Raw genomic sequence first — 25,396 nt, 5'->3', positions numbered from 1 at the left:
GCTGAACCTGTGACCCCTTCAAGCGTCTGCCCCTTGAATCAGCCATGAGATACACATGTGATGAGGTATCCTGTCGGGAGTTTTTATTGGATTCTGGATAAAAAGCCCCCAACTCCAATGGATGGAGGGCCACAGATCCTGTGGGCTAGGGCAGCACCCCCAGCACTGGACATCCCTGGCCAGTGGGTCCTGGGGCCTTCCAGGCACCACCACCAGTCGCCGGCAGCTAGTTCTTACCCTCTAGGTGTGTCCCAGTCACACTCCTGAGTCCCTCTCCTGAGATCCCGGGGACAGCAGGTGGGGGGAAGCAGCCCCCAGCCAGCAGCACAGGGGTCTGCTCTGGTCACCCCTCCCCTGCTGGGTGAGACTGGGCAAGGTTGGGCCCCTACCTCTCCCTCAGCCAAGCCCCCTCGGGGGACAGGTGCAGCAGCTACAAGAGCTCAGCCAGCATCTGCGGTCCGGCAGTGGCAGCATGACCCGTCCCTCCCTGGGCTCAGGGACAGTGCCTTCTCCCCAGTCCAGCCCACCCAGCAAGCACCACCGGCTGGAGGAAATGGACTGGCGTACAAAGGAGCCAAGCCTACCACAAAGGTGCTGCACTTGGTCCCAAGCAGAGGCCTTTAAGGCTGTCCTGGCGCCAACCAGGGGAGTATGTAAAGTCACTAAGGTGGGCGGCCGTGCAGGCGCATCACTGGGAGAGGGGAGCCTCTTCACAGCAAAGCTCCCCGCAGGCCCAGGGCACAAAAAACAGAAGCGCCACAGGCCAGCGGGGGGGCAGGTCCATTTCGACACAGAGGGGAGGGCTTCTTCCTGGCAAAGCCATCTGGCCAGTGCGGCTGCCGGGCGTCCAGGCCCAGCTCACTGAGCCTGTGCGCTTGGGAGCGGGGGCTGGTCATCCTTCGGCCTGGCTCCCTCTGCTTTCAGCCACTGCATCTTCTGCTGGTGCTGCTGGATGGCGTCCTGGACCCGGGCATCCATCATGGCCTCCGTGAGGACCCCGTCCTCCGAGGCATACGCCATGGCCTGGCAGGGAAAGACAGCACTGACGTGGGGCACATGGAGGGGCTACCCACAGGGGAAAAGGGTCCCCCAGCCCAGAGTTTCAGCCCCTGGGTGCCACCAGTGACCGGGAACCACCCGCCCTGCAGGACAGGGCCACACCCAGGGATGAGGCGGCCTGGCCCACCGTGAGCTCGCCTCTTGGGAGATTGCCTCAGAACCGGAAGGCCTCCTGGGGGCGGCAGTCAGACTGGGACGCGGAGTCCGCTAAGAGGAGCGCTGGCACGTACCCTCTGCCACAGGTGCGGGCCCATCTCGGGAGGGATGTGGCCCCCCAGCAGGACGCGCACATTCAGCACGCCAGCGGCACAGGCGTGACTCCCCGTGCGTGCAGAGCGACACAGGCGTGACTCCCCGTGCGTGCAGAGCGAGCCCGCGGCCACGGCAGCCACCATCCCTGCAGGGCCCGTGGCCCTGCCCACGTCCCCAGCTGGCACGAGTGCTATGTTCTCGCATCACTGAGTTTCTCAATGACTTTCTAAAAATATCAGGTCTGAGGCCAGCTGTCAAGAAGCAGCTCAGGCCCCCCAGCACAGACCTGGAAGGCCCTCACAGAGAGCAAAGCCACCCTCTGGGCCAGGACACACGTGACAGAACCACCACACACCATTTGGGGAGGCAGGTCCACTCTGACACTGAGGGGAGGGCAGGACCCCTAGGAAGAGAGCTCCCCAGGAGGCCCCAGCAATTCTAGCTCAGTCACAGAGTATCCCACCAGGCCCAGCTGCCCCTGAATGCTGAGCACCCAAAGTAGCTGGAAGCTTCCCTAGTGGGAAGGTAGAGGGAGGAGCCCTTTCCAGAATCCCAGAGCAACTGAGCCGACATGTCTGCCCAAGGGGGCCAGAACCCCCCTGAGGGATGGCTGGTCTGAGCCATGGGCTTCCAGCTAAATGAGGAAAAGAGGAAACCACTTTACCACGGAGAAACCCGGCGGGCACCTTAACCAGGTCAACATCCCTGTGATGTTGCACGGATGTCACCTGTCCCCTGTCAGGAAGTGACTAGGAGGGCACCTCATCTCTGGGGTCTTCTCCCCAAACCCACAATCTCAGTCTGACTGTGAGAAAAACATCAGTAGGACAGTCTCTGTAACACCTGACCAGCATTCCTCAAAACTGCCAGGGTCATCAGAAACAAAAAAGACATCCGGGAACTGTCACAGCCCCAAGTAGAGATGGCAGCTGAAGATGGGGGACTTTGGAGGGGGCCCTGGGAAAGATCAAGTCTGAGGCGGAGGCCACCATGACGAGGCAAATGTGCCTCACGAGAGGAGTGACAGCACGGTGCGGAGGCTCCTCGCCGTCCTCACCACCGTCCTCCGAGCCTGAAGTGACTAAAACACAGGAAACGTCACTTAAAGAAAAAAGGCGAGCCCTGGACTCAAGGGCTTCGCTGGTGAATTCCGCCCAACACTTAAAACACTGGTCCTTCTCAAAGTGCCAAAAAGCTGGAAAGGAAGGAACATGAATTCGATTCTGAAGCCAGCATAACCTTGACGGTAAAAGCAGACAGAAACCCCACAATGAAATATCAGACCAATACCCTCCCTGATGTTAATGCAAAAATCTTCAATAAAATACTTGCAAAGCACATTCAGTACCATGTTGAGGGAATCACACCCCATGGCCAGGTGGGATTTACTCCTGGGAAGCACTCATGATGCCCACAGAAAAAACTAACCCCCTGATGCACCACGTTAATAGAACGAAGGACCAAAAACACGTGACCACCTCAACGGCTGCAGAAAACACAGCTGGCAGAACTCTGCACCCTTTCCTGGTAAAAACACTCAATAAGCTAGGAATGGAGGGAAATTTCCTTAACGTTCTAAAGGTCATTTGTGAAAAACCCACGCAAATATATTACCCAGCGTGAAAGACTGACGGCTTTCCTCTACGGTCAGGAACAAGCCACAGACAGCCACTCTCACCACTTCATGTAACACAGCAGAATTCCTGCCCAGAGCAATTAGGCAAGAAAAAGAAATAAAAGGGATCCAAATTGGAAGGCAAGAAATAAAATTATCTGTTTGAAGATAATATATGCTTATATGTAGTAAACCCTAAAGATTCCTACAAAAGTTAAAACTAATAAACTCGGGGCGCCTGGGTCGCTCAGTGGATTAAGTGTCTGACTCTTGATCTCAGCTCAGGTCTTAATCTCAGGGTTGTGAGTAAAAAATAAAACTAATAAATGAATTCAGCAAATTTGCAGGATACAAGATTAACACACAAAAATCATTTGTGTTTTGTGTCACCTGGCGGGCTCGGTCAGTTAAGCATCTGCCTTTGGCTCAGGTCATGATCCCAGGGTGTTGGGATCGAGTCCCATGTTGGGCTCCCTGCTCAGCAGGGACTCTGCTTCTCCCTCTCCCATGCCCCTCCCCCTGCCACTCATGTACTCGCTCTTGCTCCTGCTCATTCTCTCAAACAAATAAAATCTTAAAAAAAAAAAAAAAAAAGAATCACACCTAACCGTAAGACCTCAAATTACAAAGCTACTAAAAGAAAACAGGGGAAGGATTTAGTGGTAACTTCTTGGCTCTGACACTTAAAGTCCAGGTGACAAACAAAACTAACAAATTGGACTGTGTCAAAATTAAAACCTTTTGGGGGCGCCTGGGTGGCTCAGTGGGTGAAGCCTCTGCCTTCAGCTCAGGTCATGGTCTCAGGGTCCTGGGATCGAGCCCTGCATCGGGCTCTCTGTTCACTGGGGAGCCTGCTTCCCTCTGTCTTCCTGTCTCTATCTCTACTTGTGGTCTTTCTCTCTGTCAAAAAAAAAAAAAAAAAAATCTAAAAAAATCAAAACCTTCTGTGCATCAAAATCCTTAAAAAAAGAACAAAGGCGGGGGGGTGCCCAGCTGGCTGCCAGTGGAGCATGTGACTCCCCTGACCTCTGGCCGGTGAGTTTGAGCCCCGTGTTGGGTGTAGGCATTACTCAAAAATCTTAAACCCTCTGTGCATCAAAGGACATTATCAACCAAATAAAGGAGTAAAAAAGCAACTCATTGAAGGGCAGGAAATATCTGTAAATCACATAACCTAATAAATGGTTAGTATCCACAATACATAAAGAACTCAACAAAAAACAACCTGATTCAAAAATGGGCAAAGGACATGAACAGACATCTCTCCAGGAAAACGGATACATGGCCAGGAAGCACACAAGATGCCCACATCACAACCATCAGGGAAATGCAATCCAAGCGACCATGAGCGGTCACCTCACATCCGCTAGGACGCCGACAGCTACTATCCAACAACAGAAAAGAACTTGAGTGTTGATGAGCCAGAAACCAGCTGTGCGCACATCTGGTGTGCATACAGTGAAACCACTGTAGGAAACAGCACAGCATCTCCTCAAACATGAAAGATAGTATTCTGCTTTAAAGATTTTATTTATTTATTTGATACACAGAGATCACAGGCAGAGACGTGCAGAGAGGGAGAAGCAGGCTCCCCGCCGAGCAGAGAGTCCAATACGAGGCTCGATCTCAGGACCCTGAGATCATGACCTGAGCTGAAGGCAGAGGCTTCACCCACTGAGCCCCCGGGCGCCCTGGAAGACGGTATTATCACACGATCCAGTAATCTCCCTTCTGGGTGCGTACTCAAAGGAATGAAGAATGGGGTTTCAGAGATACCGGGACACCCGAAGTTAACAGGGGCATTATTCACAACAGCCACCCAAATGTCCTTGTCAGTGGATAAATGGATTCGCAAAATGAAATATATCCACAAGGAATTACAATTCTGTCTTTAAAAGGAAAGAACTGCTGGCACGTGGTACCACACGGATGGACCTTAAGGACACGATGTTGAGTGAAGTCAGTCACCAAAGGACGAACGCTGCCGGTTCAGCTCACACGCGCCGTCTAGCGGAGTCCCCTTCACAGGAAGTGGAAGGGCGGGTGCCAGGACATGGGGAGGGGCAGGAGGGTTAGCATTTCACAGGACGGCACTGTAGCTTGGGAAGATGGACATGTCCTGGGGACAGATGGCTGTGACTGCCACACAACAGTGTGAATGTACTTAATGCCACTAAGCTGTGGGCCTAAAAATGGTTAAAAATGGTAAACTTTGCTTTAAGAGTAATAGTAATGACACAGCGAATTGCCACCACGGAGAGCTAAGAGAGCACGGACTCCGTCGTGAAGCCGCCATGCAGCTTCCCGCCACGCAGGGAACAAATGCCTGGGCCCCCACCCTGCAGTCCAGCCCAGGAGGGGCAGGAAGGCCAGTGCAAGCCCAGCACCTCCGGGCACCTGAGGGTACAGACAGAAGACCGCACTCCTCCAGGGGGAGAGGGGGCACCGACGCGCTCTGGTCCCTCCTCTCTGCACCTCACACTCCTCTCCCACAAGCACGACTGCACTGACCGACAGGCCTCAGGCTAGGCCATCTGGTCAGTGAAGGGATACCCCCGGTGGAGGGACAGACCCTCCAGGGAGAACACCCCACGGGCTGCGGGGGTCTAGTCACTGTCTCCCGCACGAAGGCCGTGTCTGACAATCACTAGCTCTCCATCCACCTGGCCTGTGGCAGACCTGTCACCTGGTCTGGGCAGGTGACATATGATGTGGACAGAAAGGAGGTGTGCTGGTTCTCGGTGGAAACATCAAGAACCAGGGCATGGTTTGCTGTCAGGGACTGAATGTGTCCCTACATTCATAGCGTGAAGCCCTGACTCCCCAGTGCAGCTGTTGGGGCCGACAAGGAAGACGTAGCCAGCAGAGAAGGTCGGGAGAGTGGGGGCCGATCCCGTAGAACTAGTGTCCTTACGCGTTAGAGCTCCGTTTCTGCCACACGAGGAGGACAAAGCCAGAAAATCACCAACCAAAAGGCAGGAAGGGCCCCCCATCAGAACCCCGTGCTGGCCCCTGATCTGGGACTTCCTGCCTTCAAACCTTAGAAAACGAATGTCTTTGTTCGGGTGGCCTAGGCCGTGGCACTGTCAGGACAGCCCCAGCCGACACACGCGATCCTTTGTTCTGCTGCTTACAGAAACGGAGCCGCCCTCGTGAGGCCTGGGTCCCGAGTTAAGGATAACCCAGAGCCACCCAGCTGGTCCACACTGGCACGTTGTTCAGCCTCTGCAGCCGCTGGAGCAGCGCAGCCAGCTCCAGCCAGGGTCTCACTCTAACCCGGTCCCCTGCTCCGGCCAGGGTCTCGTTCTAACCCGGTCCCCTGCTCCGGCCAGGGTCTCACTCTAACCCGGTCCCCTGCTCCGGCCAGGGTCTCACTCTAACCCGGTCCCCTGCTCCGGCCAGGGTCTCACTCTAACCCAGTCCTCGGGGTACCCAAGCTACAACGCTCCAGTCAGAGTAGACGCCTCACTAACAAACACATGCTCACTTAGAAGCACCGTGGAATTTCTAGTGATTGGACAACAGGCAGCCTTGGAAGATCTGGGCGCAGGTCCCACAGAGGTAGTGACTCCGACACAAAGTCAAGGTCTGGCCATAGACGGGAGCCACTCAGCAGCCCCCACCTGACAGGGCTTTTCTCTCCTCAGCAATAACCGACCTGCAAATGCTTCCTGGATGCCTGTGCCCAGGGCTCCTGGGGGACAACTGGCTCCCCTCCCTGGGGGTTGGGGGGACCCTGTGGACACTGCCAGAGGAAAACAGTAGGCGTTGGGAATGACAAGAACCACTCTGGGCCGTGTGCCCTGGGTCACAACACAAGGATAAAGTCAGCCTGACTCATGTGTTCTACGCTACCCTCAAGGCCCCCCGGCAAAGCCGACCGTGCACAAAGCAGACAGCCCTCCGGACCGGTGGTCTACACCCGGCAAAGACCTGGGAAGGAGACGCCTGACCCCTCATCAGACCAGGTTCACTTCTTGGTTCCTCGTCTCATCTGCCCTCCGAGGAGTCCGCAGACAGCTCACGGGACACTCCATGGGGCCCTGTGGACCCCTATCCCTCACCAACTACAGAAGCGCCTGCCCCAAATGTGCTAGGCTCCTGCTAGGGACAGAGTCTCCAGTGGTACCTGAGACATCAAGCATGGGCCTGTGGGACCTTGATGCCTATATGACACTTGGTTCATTTCCAGGAAACCCCACATGATTTCAGAGCCCTATCTGACCTGCAACAAAACCACCATGACAAGGACGTAGACCATAACATGCAGTCAGTGACCCCTCTCCACACCCTCCTGCAGTGGGGGCAGAAGCAGGTGGCGGCCACAAAGTAGGACAGGGCATGTCATCTGTGCACAGAAAATCCTTCAACAGAAACACCCTGGGCGGGTGTGGGGGTAGGGGCCAGCACTGTGTCCCTTTGAATGCCTCCTCACTCCCACGCGGTCAAGCTCACACCCGTAGGCCCCACGTCCCCAGCTCACCTGCCAAGCCACAGCAAGCTGCGAGATCTCCCGGCCCGACATGCCCTCCGTCAGCTGTGCGATCTCCGAACACTTCTTCCCGTAGTCAAACTGAGCGAGCTTCAGGCGCCTGTGAAGGAGAAATTCCTGTACGATGTCCTGGAACCCACGGAACCCAAGACCAGAGCAGAGATCTAGGAGGGCCCCTTGGCTCCCACATGAAAGGGCTGGGCTATCTGCCAGGGGCAGGAACCTGTACTAGAGACCCCCACATCCGAACGCCCCGACTTCTAAAGAGCCAAACTCTGCCTTAATGTCTGCTCTTGATTCCAGGGCTACCAGTTCTGCCCTTCTGGCCCCACTAGGAACCTCTCTTCCTTCGGGAGCCCAGGTGCCTGCACAGGGGCTTGTGGGGACAGCAGTGCGGGAGGCGCGCTGCGGCGGCTGCGGGGCTGGTTGGGATGAGCACGAGCGGAGGTGGTGACCTCACGCCCGGCTCCACCACCAGACCAGGGGGCAGGGACCACGTCCTTCTCGGACCACCCCGCTGCCCGGAGGGCACAGCCGCTGAAACCCAGTCAGGGGTGAGCTGCTGGCAAGTGTGGAATCAGACAGAGGAAGGCAGACACTTCAGGTTCGAGCAAGGTTCACTCCGGTCAATCACATGCCGAGCCCTCTTTCCAATCAGGTCCAGCTAAAGAGGAAGTCACTCATGGGAAAAGAGACCTCAGAAACTCACACCGCAACCAGTGTCTGGACTGCAGTCAGGCTAGAAAGGGCCACCGGGAGGCTGGGCGGTACTGGCGCCGGCCAGGGGCGAGGGAGCAGAGGCCCAGGGAGCAGAACGCAAGGGCTCAGGCCGCAGAGGGACAGCACAGGCAGGCAAAGCCCGTCCTAGAACAGAAGACGGCTCTCGCCACCACCAGTGACAGGAGGGATTCAGGTCAGCGCTGCTGCGAGGTCTGGCTCCCCGGAGACGGTTAAAAATAGAGCAGCCTTTCCTATGTGGAGCGCTCTGGACGGAGCGGCGAGCGAGGCAGGCCCAGACAGAATGTGGAGGCTCCCCCACTGCCAGGTGACTTTTGCAGAACAGGGGCCTTGGTGAGTGCCGGCGAGGGGCCCCGGGCTCCCCAGCGTCCGGCTGAGCAGCAAACAAGGGTGAGTCCACCCCCGAGATCGCCGCGACCGCCTCAGGGGGAACCAAGCCCAGCTGAGGCCTGGCAACCCCCATCACAGGCCCTGACTGCAGCCAGGATCCCTCAAGAGCCCCGGACTGTTACAAGACTTCACGCAGCAGAAGAGCACAGAGATGCTGGTCTGTGAGGACGGGGCACGGAGTCCAACGCGGGGGCCAGCCGGTGAGCACAGCTGACCCCCACGTGCAACCCCAGGGTTAGGACTGGGGTGCAGCACCCGGGCGTGGAGCTGGAGGTCGCGGAGGGCCCTGCTGCACTCGAGCCATCTGGATACTTACTGCCTTCCCTCTGTGGCCGGCTTCAGAATGTGCTTGTGGAAATACAGCCTCACCAGGCGCTCCCGCTCCTCTCGCTGCGGCAGGCCGAAGTGGACCATCTCGTCAATGCGGTCGTTCACGGCCCAGTCAAACTGCTCAGGTTGGTTGCTGGCCAGGACCAGCATGAACCTGAAGCCAGCAGACAGTGGGGGCTAGGGAGCTGGTTGACCCGGTGCTTGCCCCCAGGGTAGGGAGCGCCTTAAACCCACACAGGACAATCTTCTAGGAGAATCTATTCGGCAGCCTTTTAACCCAAAACCCAGCAATGCCCAGCACTGCCTTTGCCCCCCACCCATCCGTCAAACATTTCTCTGCTGACCGACGGCCCGGCCTGATGGGGTGGCCACTTAAGCTTCGCCGTGTGGAGGAACAGGGACCCCACGGCTGGAGACTGACCTCAGCCCCGCACCAGCCTGAGCCGCAGGGTCCGCGGTTCAGCCAGTTCAGCAGAAGGGCCAGACGCCAGGGAGGTCTGAGCAGGGGCGAGAGTCTCTGTAGGCAGGAGCCGCACCAGACAAGGGGGACGCGTATGACCGGGTGGCCCCACAGCCGACCGGAGGGCGAGGTGCCCCCTGGTGACCAGTGGGCCCCCTCAACAACGCAGGAGAGCAAGCGTAGGGGATTCGGAAGGAGCGAGCCCCTTCCCAGAGCAACCTATGCCCCAGGGCAGCTGGCCGTAGGCTGACCACCTGGGCAGCCTGCTGAGGAGGGCAACCAGCAATGTCAAGTGTGGCGACTGTGGGCGAGGACTGGCACCTGGCTCTGAGAGCCCCTGCACCCTGACCGGCCCGGCCCCGCAGTAGGAGCCTCAGTTTCCCCATGAAGCGGCTGTGCGCTGGCAGACGGCCCTCACTTGCTGCTGTGCTGTCCCGTCCGGTGCAGGAAGGCGTTCAGGGTGGCCCTGAGGTCCTCGCTGATCCTCTCCTGGAGAGAAAGTCCTGCTGTCGCGGGGAGGCCGCCAAGTGGAGACAAACGGAGACCCCGCTCCAGCCCTCCGGGAGCCCCGCACTCAACACTTCAGAAGTTGCTAAAGACGCCACAGGACCAACTCCTGCTTTTTGACCATATTTATGAAGAAAGTGCGGCTGAGGAGTGGGTTGGGGTCAGACTTCAACCCGAGCAAACACGGCCAACGGACACCACTCCTGACTGCGCACCTACGGCTGGCTGGGCCCAGCAGGCCAGATGGAAGCTTCCAGAATACTCACAGTTGCTCGCTTCCTGAGAAAAGCATCCGCTTCATCCACGAAGAGCAAAAGGCTGAGGGGGAAGGACGGATGAGAAGTGGTGAGGGCCGCCCAGCGGAGCACGCTCCAGCAGAACTCCGCTTCAGGAACCCGATGCGCCTGCGACCTCAGCAGTGGCTGGGGACCCCGGGCCTGACAGGGGCACGCCCAGTGCTGCAGGGAAGCGACTGGCTTGTGCCAGACACCCTAACGTGGCACAAGTACTGGGGCCGGCAGCTTCCCATCTTCCACGGGTTAAAACTCAGAAGCACCAAGAGGCTCCTGTGCAGAGCACGAGCCGCTGGTCTGCTCTCAGGGTGGGTTTCTCCCTCAGACTCCCGCCCCCAGAGTATTCCAGCTCTGTGCACAACCAGAGACAGGCTGCAGGGAAAGTCGCTGACCACCCCCACCGCTGACCCCCTCCCAGCGGGCGCTCCGGGGGCTGCCGGGAACCCAGGCCAGGCAAGCACATGCACACGCGGGGCCATCCCAGAGGGGCCCGGCTCACCCTCGCCGGCTGGTATTGGCCCAGTCGAAGACCTTGTGCATGGCAGTCACGCCGTCCCGCCCCATGGGGGCCACATCCCCGCCTGTCATGATGGCATAGTCCATGCCCGAGTGCAGCGCGAGTTTCTAGGCGAGAAAGGGGCCGGCGGGGGGGGGGGGGGGGGGGACAAAACCTGTTTACTCTCCTCCCCTTCGAAGCCCACACGCACTGAGCTCAGCCCCTGCCACCAGGTACGGCTAGGAGGCCGCTTGCCTTGAAAGCTGAGCCCTGCACCGCCCGTCCCTGAAAGCCAAAGCAGCAGCCGCTGCCCACAGCGCCCCATGCACCTGTACGGCGCATGCCCTCACCTTGGCAAACAGGGTCTTGCCAGTCCCGGGGGGCCCGTACACCAGAATGTTCCTGTACAGGCTGTGGTTCTTCCTGGTGTTCCTCGTTGCTATGGCAATGTCCCGCACACGGGCCTCCAGGCTGGGCTGCCAGGGGACACGACAGGTTGGAGCGTACTCGGCTGCCAGTGTGCGCCTCCTGAGCACCCGTACCAGCCCCAAAGCCGGCTCATCCCAGGCATTCAGGAAGGAAAAGCTCATCCCACTCACTTCAGGAAGGAAAAGCAGCCCCAGCCCGTAGGAGAGCTCTATCGGCAGAAGGGTGCCTCCCACCCCGAAGCCCATCACAGCCCTGAGATGGGCAGCACCACTTACACTGAGGACGACGCCCTCCAGTGCATCCTGAGGCTTACTGAGGAGCCGCCTGCTTACCTGTGGGTGGGGGGCGGGGAACACAAAACACAGGGACAGTAAACTCATCAACAGAGCCCACAACACAACAGGCACGGAGCGCCGGGAGCAGCCTGACCGCCACACAGAAACCGCCGTGGAGCACACTCCAGGCTACACGTGCCTGGGCCCTGCTCCCACTCTGGAAGGGTGGCCTATGAGCTGCGGGTACTACTGGGCTAAGCCACTTACAGAGAGCGCCAGCAAGTATGCGGCACGGAACCCGACAGAGGGCTTGATCCCATGACAAGGAGATCCCGAGCTTCGGTGAAATCAAGAGCCAAATGCTCAGGGCGCCTGGGTGGCTCAGTGGGTTAAGCCGCTGCCTTCGGTTCAGGTCATGATCTCAGGGTCCTGGGATCGAGTCCCGCATCGGGCTCTCTGCTCAGCAGGGAGCCTGCTTCCTCCTCTCTCTCTCTCTGCCTGCCTCTCTGCCTACTTGTGATCTGTCTCTGACAAATAAGTAAATAAAATCTTTAAAAAAAAAAAAAAAAAAAAAGAGCCAAATGCTCAGCCAAAGGAGCCACCCAGGAGCCCCTTCAAATTCTTTACTGATTTTGGGGTGCCTGGGGGCACTCAATGAAGCGTCTGCCTTTGGCTTGGCTCATGATCCCAGGGTACTGGGATCGAGCCCCTCGTTGAGCTTCCTGCTCAGTAGGGAGCCTGCTTCTCCCTCTGCTCCTACATACCCCCGCCCCAGCTCATGCACTCTCTTCCTCAAATAAAATCTTAAAAAAATAAAGAAAAAAGATTCTTCATGGATCCTAACTTTCTCAGTTACCCACAATGATCACTATGGAGATCTAGCCACAGCCCGTGGGAGGATATGCCACAGAACGACATCAAGCGGGTAGGAGGCCTGGCTCCCCTGGAGGAAGGGAGCTCACAGTGTGCGAGTGCCAGCCACTTCTCTCAGGACGATGGCACACAGGAGCCCCAGGACTTTGTAAACAACCCAAAATCCGCCCAGGGACAATCACAACAACAGATCCCCAGAGGTGACCGAGTGGATATGGTGAGGGTCTCCCCAGTGCGGATGTGACAGGCTCCCAGAACAGCGCCAAGAAGGAAAAAGCCACAGTCAAATCCAACGTGCTGGAGAGAACAGACGGTATTTAGGTAATGAGGGGAAATGAAGACACACATTCACAACCCAGCTGAAATGCCAGAAAGAACTGGGCAGGACACGCGACCGCAGTGAGAAACGGGCCCGCACGTACCTGCACAGGGTGCCTCAGGGCCTCGAGTACCGTGATACGAGACGTCTCCCTCACCAGGGACGGCTTCCCCAGCCGGGCCTCAATGTACCGTCCGGCAACAGATGTGGCGTTCTTGGCAGAATAGACTCCGACGGCCAGCAGTGTCAGCCCAGCCACCTGGAGTGGGGGATGGGAGGGCGGGCAGAGCCCGCCCATCCCGCACCGAGCCATCAGCAGTTGGCACTGTGCCCTCTGCTCACCTCATCCCAGCAAGGCGATGCAAGGGTCCCACAGCAGCATCCCAGCTGATGCTGAGTTTCCCATGAGCACAGGTATTTCCAGATGGGCAAAGTATCAAAAAGCTTATCATGAACACCCTTTCCAAGAAAGCTACTGCAGGATGCACTCCAGTGGGACTAGGGAAGCTTCCAGGTGACAGTCCCAGCTGTGGAGAGACAGAGACCCCAAGGCTCACGGGAGATAGACCAAATGCTGTGGTGGGAGCACAATCACGGGACACGGGACCAAGAGCTACAAGAGGTTCTTGGAAAGCATGCCGACACCTGGAAATAAAACGGAAATGTCTTCCTTACAGGGCAAACAGCCTTGCTACTGCAGGAGGAAGCAAGGTTCCAGGAGACCAGGTGGGAACTACAATGATAGGAACAAGGGTCCAAGAGGCCTGTGGCAGGGTGGCTGGGACGGGGCCAGCCTCAAGGCAGCCAGCAGCTCGTGCATACAGCAACCTCCCACGCTGCCTGGTGTCCTCCAGCAACCACCCCCGGGTGCGTCTCCCCGACTTGCTGGGAAGGTACACGCTGGACCCGTGAGCAGCTGATCCAACAAGGACAGCCAAGAGGCGTTTCCTGCTCCGCCTGTCCTGTGCCCAATTCCCTGCCGAGGAGCTCTGTTGGGGGCAGGGCCCGGACTGACTGCCACCCCACCACGCAGCCCTGGTCAAGCTTCCCGACTGAAGATGAACATTAGAGATTCAAAGGCAAACACAGATGTTTAGAACAGCTGGAAAGATCTGAGTGCATGGGGTGCTGAGACCATAGGAGTAGTCAGAATGCCCTTAATTCACCTTAAAACACTCCAGGGAGAGGGGTTGGTGGTACCTGGGTGGCTTGGTTGGTAGAGAGTCTGCCCTGGGCTCAGGTCGTGACCTCAGGGTCCTGGGATCGAGTCCCGCATCTGGCCCTCTGCTCAGCAGGGAGACTGCCTCTCCCTCTTCTTCTGCCCCTCCCCTCCCCTACTCTGCACTCTCTCCCTCAAATAAAAAAATCACATCTTTTTTAAAGATTTTGCCTATTTATTTGACACAGGAGACCACACACAAGTCGAGGGAACAGGAGAGGGAAAAGCAGGATCCCTGCTGAGCAGGAGCCCGACATGGGGCTCAATCCCAGGAACCTGGGATCCTGACCTGAGCCGAAGGCAGAGGATTAATGACTGAGCCACCCCGGTGTCCCTAAATAAATCAAATCTTAGGGGGGGGGGGCGCCTGGGTGGCTCAGTGGGTTAAGCCACTGCCTTCGGCTCGGGTCATGATCCCGGGGTCCTGGGATCGAGTCCCACATCGGGCTCTCTGCTCGGCGGGGAGCCTGCTTCCTCCTTTCCCTCTCTGCCTACTTGTGATCTCTCTCTGTCAAATAAATAAATTCTAAAAAAAAAAAAAAAAAAAAAAAAATCTTAGGGGGGAAAAAAGGCAGCAACCTCACTAGCTGCAGGTTTCCTGAACTGGCGTCCTGCCCTCCCTGGACAGTCCACCCCCACTCTCCTTGAGGCACAGCCTGACCTCCCCCACTGCCCTTCACCGTCTCCAGAATAAGGCTAGAACTACGTCCAAAGCAGGGCGCTTGCAGGAAGGGCTTGGGACGCCAGAACGCCGTGAACACGGGTGCCCAGGGACACTCCTGGTTAGCCAGGCTACTTGTTAGGGCCTTACTACCACGGAGCAGGTGCCAAGTCACATCGTGTGGCCCAGAGCAGTGCCTGGCGCAAGGCCGACAGCAGAAGGCCTTGCGGAGTTGGGGGTTCTTTGGGAACCTGCCCTGGCTGACGCCCACCCCACTGCCCTGAGTGCTGACCAGCCGCATGGGATGGGGCACAGACCACAGGGCCTGAGGACAAGTGCCTGGAGTCCTACGGCCTCACTGGCTGCCCTCCGCATCCCACTAGAGGGTGGGGGCCCTCACAGGAGCATGGTTTAGAGGGGTTCACAGCCACATCTCCGGTGCCCCTGGAGCTCGAGCTGGGCCCCACCCTTGAGGCTGCCAGGCAGATTTCCAGTTACGCTTTCCAAAGGGCAGCACTTCTAAGGAAGTGGGAAACTAGAGCTCTGGCTTCAAATCTGGCTTCTAGATCTTCCCACATCTTGCAGCCCAACGGTTAAAAAGCCTAACCCCAACGCCAACAGCGAACTGCTGGCTGTGCCCCACCCCCCGGGACTGTACCACGTCCTGGGTGCACGGAAGGGGCTGGAGGGAAGGGCAGCAGCAAAGGCTTAGACCTTGGCCCTGCCCGGCCTCCCCCAGTCGGGCGCCAGGCCCGTTGCGCGGCTGGCAGGAGGCAGGGCCGCAACCCAGCAGTGACTGTGACACAGGCCAGAAGCAGAAAGACATGGCAGGGGTGTTTACCGTGGCTGTCACTTTGTCCCAGTCTGTCACAAAGGCACGGAATCCTTCACCAAACAGGGCGCCTGCTGTCCTGCAGAGGAAGCAGCTATGTGACAAGGGATCTAGGCCCCAGGCTAGAGAAAAGAGCACGGGCGATGAAGGTCAGCCCTGAAGGTCAGCACACGGTTAAACCTGCTGAGCGCCTGCCTCCCACCAATGTACCAACCGAGGGCCTCCTGGCCCAGGTGAAAGGCCAGATGACATCGGCCACAGGGCTCTGCCAGGCGCCTGTGACGCACCTGATAGACTCCAGGATGGTCTGGCGGTGCTCAGCAGCTTTCAGGCGGATCTGCTCACGAATAATGTCTGCATTCTCCCGCTCGGCCTTGGCCCGGGCCCGGGCCTCTGCCTCCACACGCAGCATTTCGTTCTTGTGCCGCAGTTCCATCTCCCGTTCCACAGTGGCTGCCCAGGGAAAGGGCAGGGAGAGGGTGTTCAGCCCACAGCCCCCTAATCCTCCCAGTGCGGCCCAGGCAACCCTCCTCCCGGGAGGGAGGCGACGCCGGTCAGATGCTGGGGGAATGCCTGGCTTGCCTAGCTTCTACTATGCGGTCCCAACCAGGGAACGGAGAGCCCCTAGGAGGCCCTATCCAGAGTCTTGAGATGTTGCTTGGGGATCCAAGTGCCTGAAGCAACACACGTCTGTGCTTACAGGCTGCTTTCCCCAGCAGCCGTTCTCCAGCCTAGGGCAGCTCCGAGGACAGCCCCCACAAGCCCAGCTCTACCTCGCCGCATGGCCTCCTGCTTCTGCACCGACTCTTCCTGCTTCCGTAAATTCTCCTCATTGAGAAGTTGCTGAGAAGAAGCCACAGGGAAAAGGGAAAACTTTCAAAATTAGGAACTGATCTGGGGCGCCTGGGTAGCTCAATCGGTGGAGCTGGTTTTGGCTCAGGTCATGATCTCAGGGTGACGGGATAGAGCCCTGCCTGGGGCTCTGTGCTCAGCAGGGGTCTGCCTGTCTTTCTCCTCCTCCCTCTGCCTCCCTACCCCTGCTCAGGCACTCTCTCTGATGAAAATAAGTAACTAAAACCTTAAATAATATGTTAAAAATGATCAGGAATCAATCTAAGAGCTGAGCTGCCTCCGCCTGTGTGGACACTTATGCTGCCCCAGGGTCTGCAAGCCTCTCTGGGAATGACGGCCCAGGGCCTACACACTCCACAGCCCTCGGAGGCAGGTCTGAACCCCACGTAGGACATGTGCACCTGTGCATGGCGGGTGGGGTGGTGCAGGAGCCCTTGCTTCTAGCACAAGTCTGCCACAGGACAGGCCTCTGGGCACCCTAGGCCAGACAAACATCTGTCCTCAGAACACTGTCTTTCCCCGTGAAATTTACTTTTAGGGGGAAAAAAAATTTTTTTTTTTTAAGATTTTATTTATTTATTTAACAGAGAGACAGCAAGAGAGAAACACAAGCAGGGGGAGTGGGAGAGGGAGCAGCAGGCTTCCCACAGAGCAGGGAGCCCGGTGCGGGCTCGATCCCAGAACCCTGGGACCATGACCTGAGCCGAAGGCAGACGCTTAATGACTGCGCCCCCCAGGCGCCCCCACAAGTGCCTCCTTCATCTCCATCACCCAACCCCCAACCTCTCTTCAAGGACCCTCAGTTTCCCCGTCATTAGGAGTCTTTTATGGTTTGTTTCCTTCCCTCCTTGTTCTTCACCCGTCCCCGAAGTGCATCTGTTTTGTTTCTTAAATTCCACATACGAAGGGTGCCTGGGCGGCTCAGTGGGTTAAAGCCTCTGCCTTCGGCTCAGGTCATGATCCCAGGGTCCTGGGATCGAGCCCCGCATCAGGCTCTCTGCTCAGCGGGGAGCCTGCTTCCTCCTCTCTGCCTACTTGTGATCTCTGTCAAATAACTAAATAAAATCTTAAAAAAAAAAAAATTCCACATACGAATGAAATCAGGTTGTCTTGCTCTGACTGACTTTTTTTTGCCTAACATTACATACCCTAGCTCCAACCAAACCGTAGCAAATAGGAAGATTTCTTTCTTTTTGAAGGCTGAGTCTTCTTGCGACGCCCGAACAGGTACCAGCATTTGGAAACCACCCCTACCATGCCCTTGTCACAGCCGGGTTCCCAGGTTCTCACCCAGAAGAACCTCACCACAGCCAGAGCCTGGAGGCCCATGTCTCCTGTGTGTGTGTCCCTGGGACCCAGCACTTACTGCTGGTAAAACAGCACCGAATTCCGGCCCACTGGCTGCCCCAGAAGATGCCGTGCCCTCGGCACAGACGGAGGCGGCTCACCTGCTGCTTCAGCTGGTCCTCGTAGCGCTGCCGGGCCAGCTTGTCTTGGTACTGGGCCCTCTAGGGAGGGAGAGGGCGGCGTGAATACGGCTCAGCCGGAAAAGCTGGTGGACGGCCTGAAACCAACATCTGAATCCAGACTTTCCTGGGTCCTGGGCCCTCGGATAAGCCCCCACCCCTACCTGCTATGAGCAAGCACACATGCTTGGGACGCATGTGCTCCCCGTCACGCTCAGCACGGGCGGATCCGTGGGCTTTCAGTGTTTGCACACGGTCTTCCCAGAGCCTCGATGGGCGACAGACCCAGACTGAATGTGGGGACCATGGCGTGCCCCAGCAGCGCCCCACCCCGGTCACCCTGTGGCTGTGTGGCCCTGCAGTCCTTACGGCCTGGTGCTGCCGCGTCTCCTCGCTCAGAGTCTTCCTCCTCTCTTCTGCCTGCACACGGATCTGCTCACTCTTCAGCTGCTCCACGGCGGCCTCGTACTCCTACAGAATGTTCCAGCGGCTGCAAGCCCAGAGCTGCTGGGACCTCCCTCTCAGGACTCTGAGCTCAGGGCTCACTGCCTCAACAGCCCTCTCCTGTGTGGGCTCCAAAGGGGCTGGACTGGAGCCGGAGAGGCGCCCAGAAAACACCGCCTGGACAGGCACCCCGCACGCCCATCGGCTCCCAGCCGCGCGGGCACCGCGGGCCCAGGACCACGCAGCCCCACAGGTAGTGAAGTGCCAGGAGAACGGATAGGGCCGGGCCCCCGAGAAGCAAGGGCGGCCAGGAGACCTGCTTCCCCACACTGTTTCCATGGCTTACGTCCCATGCTCACTTCCGGACTATGCTTTGCAGCAGCCAACGATGCAGGCCAGAGCCTGCGCCTTTCCTACGCTTGCTGCGTGCTCAGCATAAAGGTCCCGCCGAAAGCAGACAGACCAGGTGAGAACGTGCCTTGGAGAGACCAGAGGGTCCTCCCCACGGCAGCCCTTCCGGGTGGGGCTCCTGCAAGCGTTCGGGCGACAAACCCAGCGCGCCGTTGGCCTCTTCCTGTTTCCCTCTCAAGCACAAGCACAGAGGCAAATCCAAGCAGGAGATGCCTGAGGAACCAGCCCAGGGCCCACTGCCCACATGCACTTTCTCCTTCCAGGCCCTCCCTGCCCACGGGGTGAGGCTTCCTCCACGGCAGCACGCCCACTGCTCACCTTGAGCTTGGACTGCTGCTCCAGCTGCAGAGTCTGCTCCTGCATCTGTGCCAGACTCAGGGCCTCCTTGGCGTGTCCTGGGGGGGAGAGGGACAGAGTGGGTGTCAGGACGCTGGCGCACCAGGCAAGCATCCCAGTGTGCAGGGCGGGGGGCTTTCAGGGAGACCACAGCTCACCCCGACCGCAACGCGCCTGTGCCCACCCTCACTCCCGCGATCTTGCTTGGCGACTCCCCCACTCCAAGGCCACTGCCTCTTCTCATCCGCTGTGTCCGCTCCCCCCTCCACAGAAAGCCCTGCGTGTGAGACCTCGCACCCCCTCTAGCTGTCGCGTCCCGGAGGGCTATTAGAAAGGCTGCCCCCCGCGAGCTGAGAGCCGGGTCAACGGGACAGTCCTATCCCGGTTAAATAAAAAAGCAGCCTGCGGCCAGAGGATCTTATTTTTCGTGGTAGGTAGTTTCTCTTAGGTCTCCAATACCTATCATCATCAACCCCACACCAGACACACGTGCGGAGCACCATCAACAGGACATAAACCGTTAAGTTACAAACACGCCAACGCGCAGAGTAAAGGCTCTTCACAGACCTCGTGAACACATACGTTATCAACGTCTTCCGTGTGCATGTCTTTTCTTAAGATTCTATTTATTTGTCAACAGAGAGAGAGAGCGCGTGTGCGCCCAAGCAGGGGGAGCAGCAGGCAGCCCAAGGCGGGACTCAATCCCAAGATCCTGGGATCATGACCTGAGCCTTCCAGGGATCCCTTCCCTGTGTATTTTATTCATAAGGTGCAATCCATATCCATCAATATTGGGTCTTCTGGAAAAAAACTACGTTCTGATCCTCTCCTAACCAAAAAGCCCATGCATCTGGCTTCTCAAATATTTCGGTGAGGACACAATTCTCCCATACGTTAAGACTTCACTATAAATAACGTTCTACTTGGGGCGCCTGGGTGGCTCAGTGGGTTAAAGCCTCTGCCTTCGGCTCAGGTCATGATCTCAGGGTCCTGGGATCGAGCCCTGCATCGGGCTCTCTGCTCAGCAGGGAGCCTGCATCCCTCTCTGTCTGCCTCTCTGTCTGCCTCTCTGTCTGCTTGTGATTTCTGCCTATCAAATAAATAATAAATAAAATCTTAAAAAAAAAAAAAAAGTTCTACTATATGACAGCACAGAAAGTGACTGGGAACCCTTGGGAACCCAGCTCCCTGACAAAACAACGCGCCTGGTTCTCTCCCTTTGTGAACCAAGCATCTCCCCTTCCACCCCAGACCCACAATCTAGTTTTTGAAGCCTTTGAAGTATGTCGCGGACCCCAGTGCCCATCACCCCAACCTGCAGCGAACACGTCAGGAACTACAGTGACTTCTGCTCCCAGGCTGTCAGCGCCCGCACAGGTGGCCATGGGTGCGGCGGAAGCTGCCATGTTTGGAGGGTCCACTAGGGCAGGGCGGGAGGCGAGGACACACTGCCTGCGCCTGGGAAGGACCTTCTGAGCCGGCCCAGATCGGGCTGCCACAGCCTCTTCCCCTGCCCTGCAAGGCTCTTCCCTGGGGGTCTGGTGATCAGAGCCACAGGATCCTGGGGGACCCGCCCCTGAGGAGAGGCAGCACAAAGGCACCAAGCTCCTGTATCCTGCACCACTGGGAATCCACAAAGCCAAGCCTTGAACAGACCGCAGGAGACCCTTTAACATAAACATCTGAGCAGGAGTGCGTGAGAGCACAGCCGTGCTCACCCTGGTGTAGCAGACAGGGACGCGGGCGCCTCGGGCCAACAACGTGGAGACCGGGTCCCAGCTGCCCCTTTCACCCAACCTTCGGCACAACCTTCGGCCAGCCAGGCTCACCTCACCTGCATACGGGGCAATCAGAGATCCCTCCGCCACTGCCTCTCGAGAGAGGGAAAGGAGAGAGCAGGTACCTCAGCGCAGGGCCCAGCGCAGGGCCTGGCACATGCCCGGCTCATCCCGGGCTCCGACCTCACACTACCAAGGACCATTCAAAACCTGAGACCATCCTGTGAAAGGAGCTGCATCTTCCAAAGCGTCCCCGCAGCGCCTCCTACAGGCAAGGGGCTCTTTTACACACCCACTTTCCTGCAGCCGACAGGGACTGGACCACTCCGATCTCAACGCCAAATGTGCTTCTCTGGCCTCCACGGAAGGCCTAGAGACCTAGGGGACAAGGGAGCATCAGGATGGGCCCAAAGGACAGAGCAGGTGGTCATACTACAAGGAGTTGCTGACGGCATCATGGTTTCCTTGGAGACAGCAGGGAGGTCAACAAACAGGCTCAGCCCAACCAGGAAGGCACCACAGCCTGTGAGATGCAAGTACCAAAAAGACTGGTTTTGGAGTTGGGGCACCTGGGTGGCTCAGTGGGTTAAAGCCTCTGCCTTCGGCTCAGGTCATGATCCCAGGGTCGTGGGATCGAGCCCCGCATCAGACTCTCTGCTCAGCGGGGAACCTGCTTCCTCCTGTCTCTCTGCCTGCCTCTCTGCCTACTTGTGATCTCTCTCTGTCAAATAGATAAATAAAATCTTAAAAAAAAAAAAAAAAAAAGATTTTATCTACTTATTTGACAGACAGAAATCACAAGTAGGCAGAGAGACAGACAGAGGGGGAAGCAGGCTCCCCGCAGAGCAGAGAGCCCGATGCAGGGCTCAATCCCAGGACACTAAGATCATGACCTGAGCTGAAAGCAGAGGCTTTAACCCACTGAGCCACCCAGGCGCCCCTGGAGAGCAGCTACTGAGCAGAGACGCAAGAGGCACCTTGGAAAGAATGGCTTGGGGACAGAAAAGAGTGGTACGCTAGAGCAAAAACCTCTCCCACTGACCAGCAGTTAGGCCAGGAAGGCTCACAGGAACAGAATGAAGTACAGAGATGCCTGACTGGCTCAGTGGGAGAAGCATGTGACTCTTGAGCTTGGGGTTTTAAATTTGAACCCGAAGTTGGGTGTAGACATGACTTAAAAAGTTAAAAAGTGGGGGGGGCGCCTGGGTGGTTCAGTATGTTGGGGCCTCTGCCTTCAGCTCAGGTCATGATCCCAGGGTCCCAGGATTGAGCCCCACACTGGGCTCTCTGCTCCGTGGGGAGTCTGCTTCTCCCTCTTCCTCTGCTGCTCTCCCTGCTTGTGGTCTCTTGCTCTGTCGAATAAATGAATCGTATCTTAAAAAAAAACAACACCACTGGATGTAGAGACTGAGGGGGACCATACCTCCTGTACAGTGTTCCCTGGGGGCTCAGCTGGAGAATATTCTGGGGGAGGAGCTCTCGGGCAGCTGGTACCCGAGACGTGGCAGCTGTTCAGAGGCACGATCAGATGAGGAAGAGAGGCCCCTGACCTGCCTCCCCTCAGGCACACTCAAGGCTATTCACAAAGGCCCCTATAACTGCAAGGGTCTGGGGACAGTACGATTCAGCTTCCCTAAGTGGGAAAACTCTGAAATTCTCTGCAGGACTGAGTGGATAAAATGTCACAAGAGCTGGGGCAGAAAGGTGCCCCCCCACAAGGTGTTAACAAGAAACTAGATCACGTGTCAAACTCTGTCATCATCCGAGGAGCCCTGATGCCCAGCCCCACCTCATAACTGAAATTATCCAGGCAGGCCTCAGGAGACAGGCCCAAATACCCAAATTTTTAATGTCCCCAGGGGACCTGAGAGCCAGGCATCCTTGCACCAGCATGTTCTTGCAGTCCCCTGGGGAAGGGCAGGGACTGAACCACAAAGGGCCAGGCCTCTCCGTCCTTAAACAGAGAGAGTCTCCCTTACACCAGTTCAGAACACAGCTCCTTTATACAGCCTCCTGCGAAAAACGGGCATCTCTGCTCAAGCAATAATCTGAGAACTGTATTCTTTCCATCGGTATTTATTCTGTGCCTTTTACATCCCGGGTTCTCAAGCGCTCCGACTACGTCCTAGGACAAGTCATTAAGCTAACAGGAGAAAAGAAAATTGGGAGGACAGGACAGAGGCTTAGCGAAGGTCCCGCTGACGACTGCGCCGTGAGGGCCCTGAGGCAGGAAGGCTACCAGGAGGGACCGGGACATGCTGACCTGCGTGCACTACAGACGCCTCCCATCTGAACGCTCATGCTTTCCAGTAACAAGCACAAACCTGCTTTATTTTCCACGAAACCAATGGCCCTCATCCGTCCTTCCCTGCCCAAGCGGAGGACTGTCACCCGCACCACACTCCGACCGGATCTGGCCAAGGCTCTGGCCACGTGGAGGCAGCAGCAGGCGCGAGGAGCTCCCCTCCGCGACAGTCACTGAAGCCCGACTCCAGCCCCGGCAGCTGCTGCCTGTGGCCTCTGGCGGTCCGAGCCGCACCAGCTTCCTCACTGGGGGACGCCCGGAAGGCGCCCGCGCTGCTGGCACCCCCGGAGTCCCCGCACGCACGGTGGCTCCGGCCAGGCTGACTCCCGTGGGCCGGGTTCCTCGCCGGGCAGGTGGGACTGCAGCCAGCCGCCCAGCACGCGGACGGCCAGGGGGCCCAGTGCGCCCCAGGACCGGCCATGCCCGGGGGCTCGGTGCACCGGCCCTCCGCGGAAGAGCCCCGAGCTCCCCGGGCCCCCACGCCAGCCGGCCCCGAGCTCCCCGGGCCCCCACCCCAGCCGGCCCCACCCCAGCCGGGCCCCACCCTCGCCGCCGCACTCACGCGAATGCTCCAGCTCTCGCGCCGCCTTGGCCGCGCGCTCCAGGCCCGTGGGGTCAAAGTTACTCCATTTGTCCTTGGGCGCCTGCCGATCCCCCGCGCCGCGGTCCCCGCCGCCCTCCGCCCCAGGCTGAGCGGGCGGCAGAGACAGCGGCGGCCCCGCGCCTTCGCCCTTGGGGCCCTTGATGCCGAAGAGCCACGACATGGCGCGAGACCGCCACGCGCCGCCGCCCCCGCCGGGAGCCGAAGCCGAGCTGAAGCGCGGGAGCCGAGCAGCCTCCACGCGCCCGAGCCGGCGGTCAGAGGTCCCGCGCAGGCGCAACAACTCCTCTTCCTCCCAGGCGACGGAAGCGCATTAGGGACACGACCGTCCGGCCTTCGGATTGGCCGGTGGTGACGTGACGCCACCGACGTCCTCGCCGGGACTGCCTGAACTCGCTCCGGGGGCGGGCCGTCGAGGGGCGGGCCGTCGAGGGGCGGGCCGAAGCGCCTAGTTACGGGGACCGATCAGGGACAAAATCGACGGGTTGGGTGCGCGTGCGCCCTGGTTCACGTCGGTTCCCGGTCCGGCGTCGGTTCTGTGTCCGCGCGCGTTGGGCTCCCGCAGAGTCCCGACGAGGCGGGCGGAGGTGCGGGTGCCGGCGAGCCGAGGCGGGGCCCTTGGTACGCGAGGCCCCGAAGCCAGGGCGGTCGGCCCCGACGGAGGGAGCGGCCGCCGGAGGAGAGCCTGCCGAGAGAGGCTGACCCGCGAGGGGGGATCCACCCGGCCGGGCGCGGGGATGCCGGGGCCCCCGGAGGCTGGAGGCCACGCTCGGTGGGCCTGGGCGCTCGCGCACAGACGCTCGGAGGAGGCCCGCGGTCCCTGCCAGTGTCCGGCAGCCTCAGGACGCTCACGCGCCGGCCGGAGGTCGAGCTCTCCTCGGCCTCCTCCCAGGGATGTCCGCAGACGCCTGCGGTCCCTGCTCGTGCGCTCCGGCTCCCAACGCGAGGGAGGCCGACGCCACCCCGGAAGTGTGCAGACGCAGAGCAGCCCACCCCGCTCCCCCCACCTTGCTGGAGGAGGGGTCCTGGCTGGGGGGCACCTGCAAGGGCCACGTGCCTGGTTCCCGGACACAGGGCCTGGCCGGCCGGCCTCGGACGGAGGGAAAGAAGGCTGGGCGCAGCCAGCATCGCTCTAGAACCCGCAGTGCCCGGAGCTAGCAAAGTTCGCTTCTGGGGCCAGCATCCAAGTTGCCCCTTTACTCTTTCCTTGATGGAATTGGTCGAGTTCCCAGAATTATATGGCGTTGTCCCCACTACACTGAAAACAGCGTTAAGCCTGAATGAAAAGGGGGGGGGGGGGTCACAGATAATTCTGTGATCTTTCATGCTCAGGAGAAAGCCGGATGAGTTTCCAGCCAGATGCCACCCCCTCCCCCACACCAGTGGCCATCCAGGTTTTCATGGATCAGCCACAAACTAGACCTCCCAAAGCACACACACCCCCACCCCGCCCCCGCCCCGCAGGGCTCAGCCGGATCAAGAAGAGGAAATGCTGACCCCTTTTCTGTTCTTTCTCTCCAGCTTCCAAAAGGACCTGCTGGTTCTGATGTTGCTCACAGTCGCCCAAACCCATATACAGACAGACTCCAATCCTGCCAAAACAGAGGCTGTCCGGCCAGCCCTCCCAGCACTGAGCCCCCAAAATAGGGCCCCGGGCTGCTGATCCCCATTCTCGCCACCAAAGCAGGGCTCCCAGATCACAGGGCTCCTGCAGCTCTTCCGTGGGCTTCCAGAGGGTCAGAAGAGGGCATGAGGGGCCATAGTGCTGAGCCCTCAGATGTGCTGCCGTGGGTTCAGGTCTGGAGAGTGACTCAGGACTAAGCCCAGAGCTCACTCGCCTCCACTCTGTCTTGCCTGAGCAGTTGCCTACTCAGATGCCCTGGCTGGCTTTTTTCTCCCCCTGCAGATCCACCTTACAGAAGGTCTGCACAGCCAGGACATCCCCACGGGCACCCGGCGTGGG

The 25,396-nt window shown here is 58.6% G+C and overlaps 1 protein-coding gene across 3 annotated transcripts; it reads right to left on the bottom strand.

The window, feature by feature from the left end:
- Positions 1-61: 61 nt before the first annotated feature.
- On the bottom strand, positions 62-23,711 carry LOC131808826 (ATPase family AAA domain-containing protein 3). 3 transcript variants are annotated; one of them, XM_059134949.1, is made up of 16 exons: positions 23,395-23,707; positions 18,732-18,808; positions 17,928-18,029; positions 17,541-17,600; positions 16,014-16,083; positions 15,528-15,693; positions 15,250-15,319; positions 12,632-12,787; positions 11,337-11,393; positions 10,983-11,108; positions 10,636-10,760; positions 10,110-10,161; positions 9,755-9,825; positions 8,863-9,030; positions 7,410-7,518; positions 62-1,023 (listed from the first exon to the last, which is right to left on the bottom strand). In XM_059134949.1, the coding sequence occupies exons 1-16, from the start codon at positions 23,594-23,596 to the stop codon at positions 859-861; spliced, it is 1,776 nt and encodes a 591-aa protein (XP_058990932.1). In that variant the 5' UTR covers positions 23,597-23,707; the 3' UTR covers positions 62-858. The 3 variants fall into 3 exon arrangements, 2 of the variants coding, with proteins under 2 accessions (XP_058990932.1, XP_058990933.1); XM_059134950.1 differs by lacking the exon at positions 62-1,023 and adding an exon at positions 3,677-3,826 and having other exon boundaries at positions 23,395-23,710; XR_009344968.1 differs by lacking the exon at positions 62-1,023 and adding an exon at positions 8,128-8,282 and having other exon boundaries at positions 23,395-23,711.
- Between the last annotated feature and the right edge of the window lie 1,685 nt (positions 23,712-25,396).

Source organism: Mustela lutreola, chromosome 10, assembly GCF_030435805.1.
Source record: "Mustela lutreola isolate mMusLut2 chromosome 10, mMusLut2.pri, whole genome shotgun sequence".
Lineage (NCBI taxonomy): Eukaryota > Metazoa > Chordata > Mammalia > Carnivora > Mustelidae > Mustela > Mustela lutreola.
This window is presented reverse-complemented; position numbering and strand designations above follow the sequence as displayed.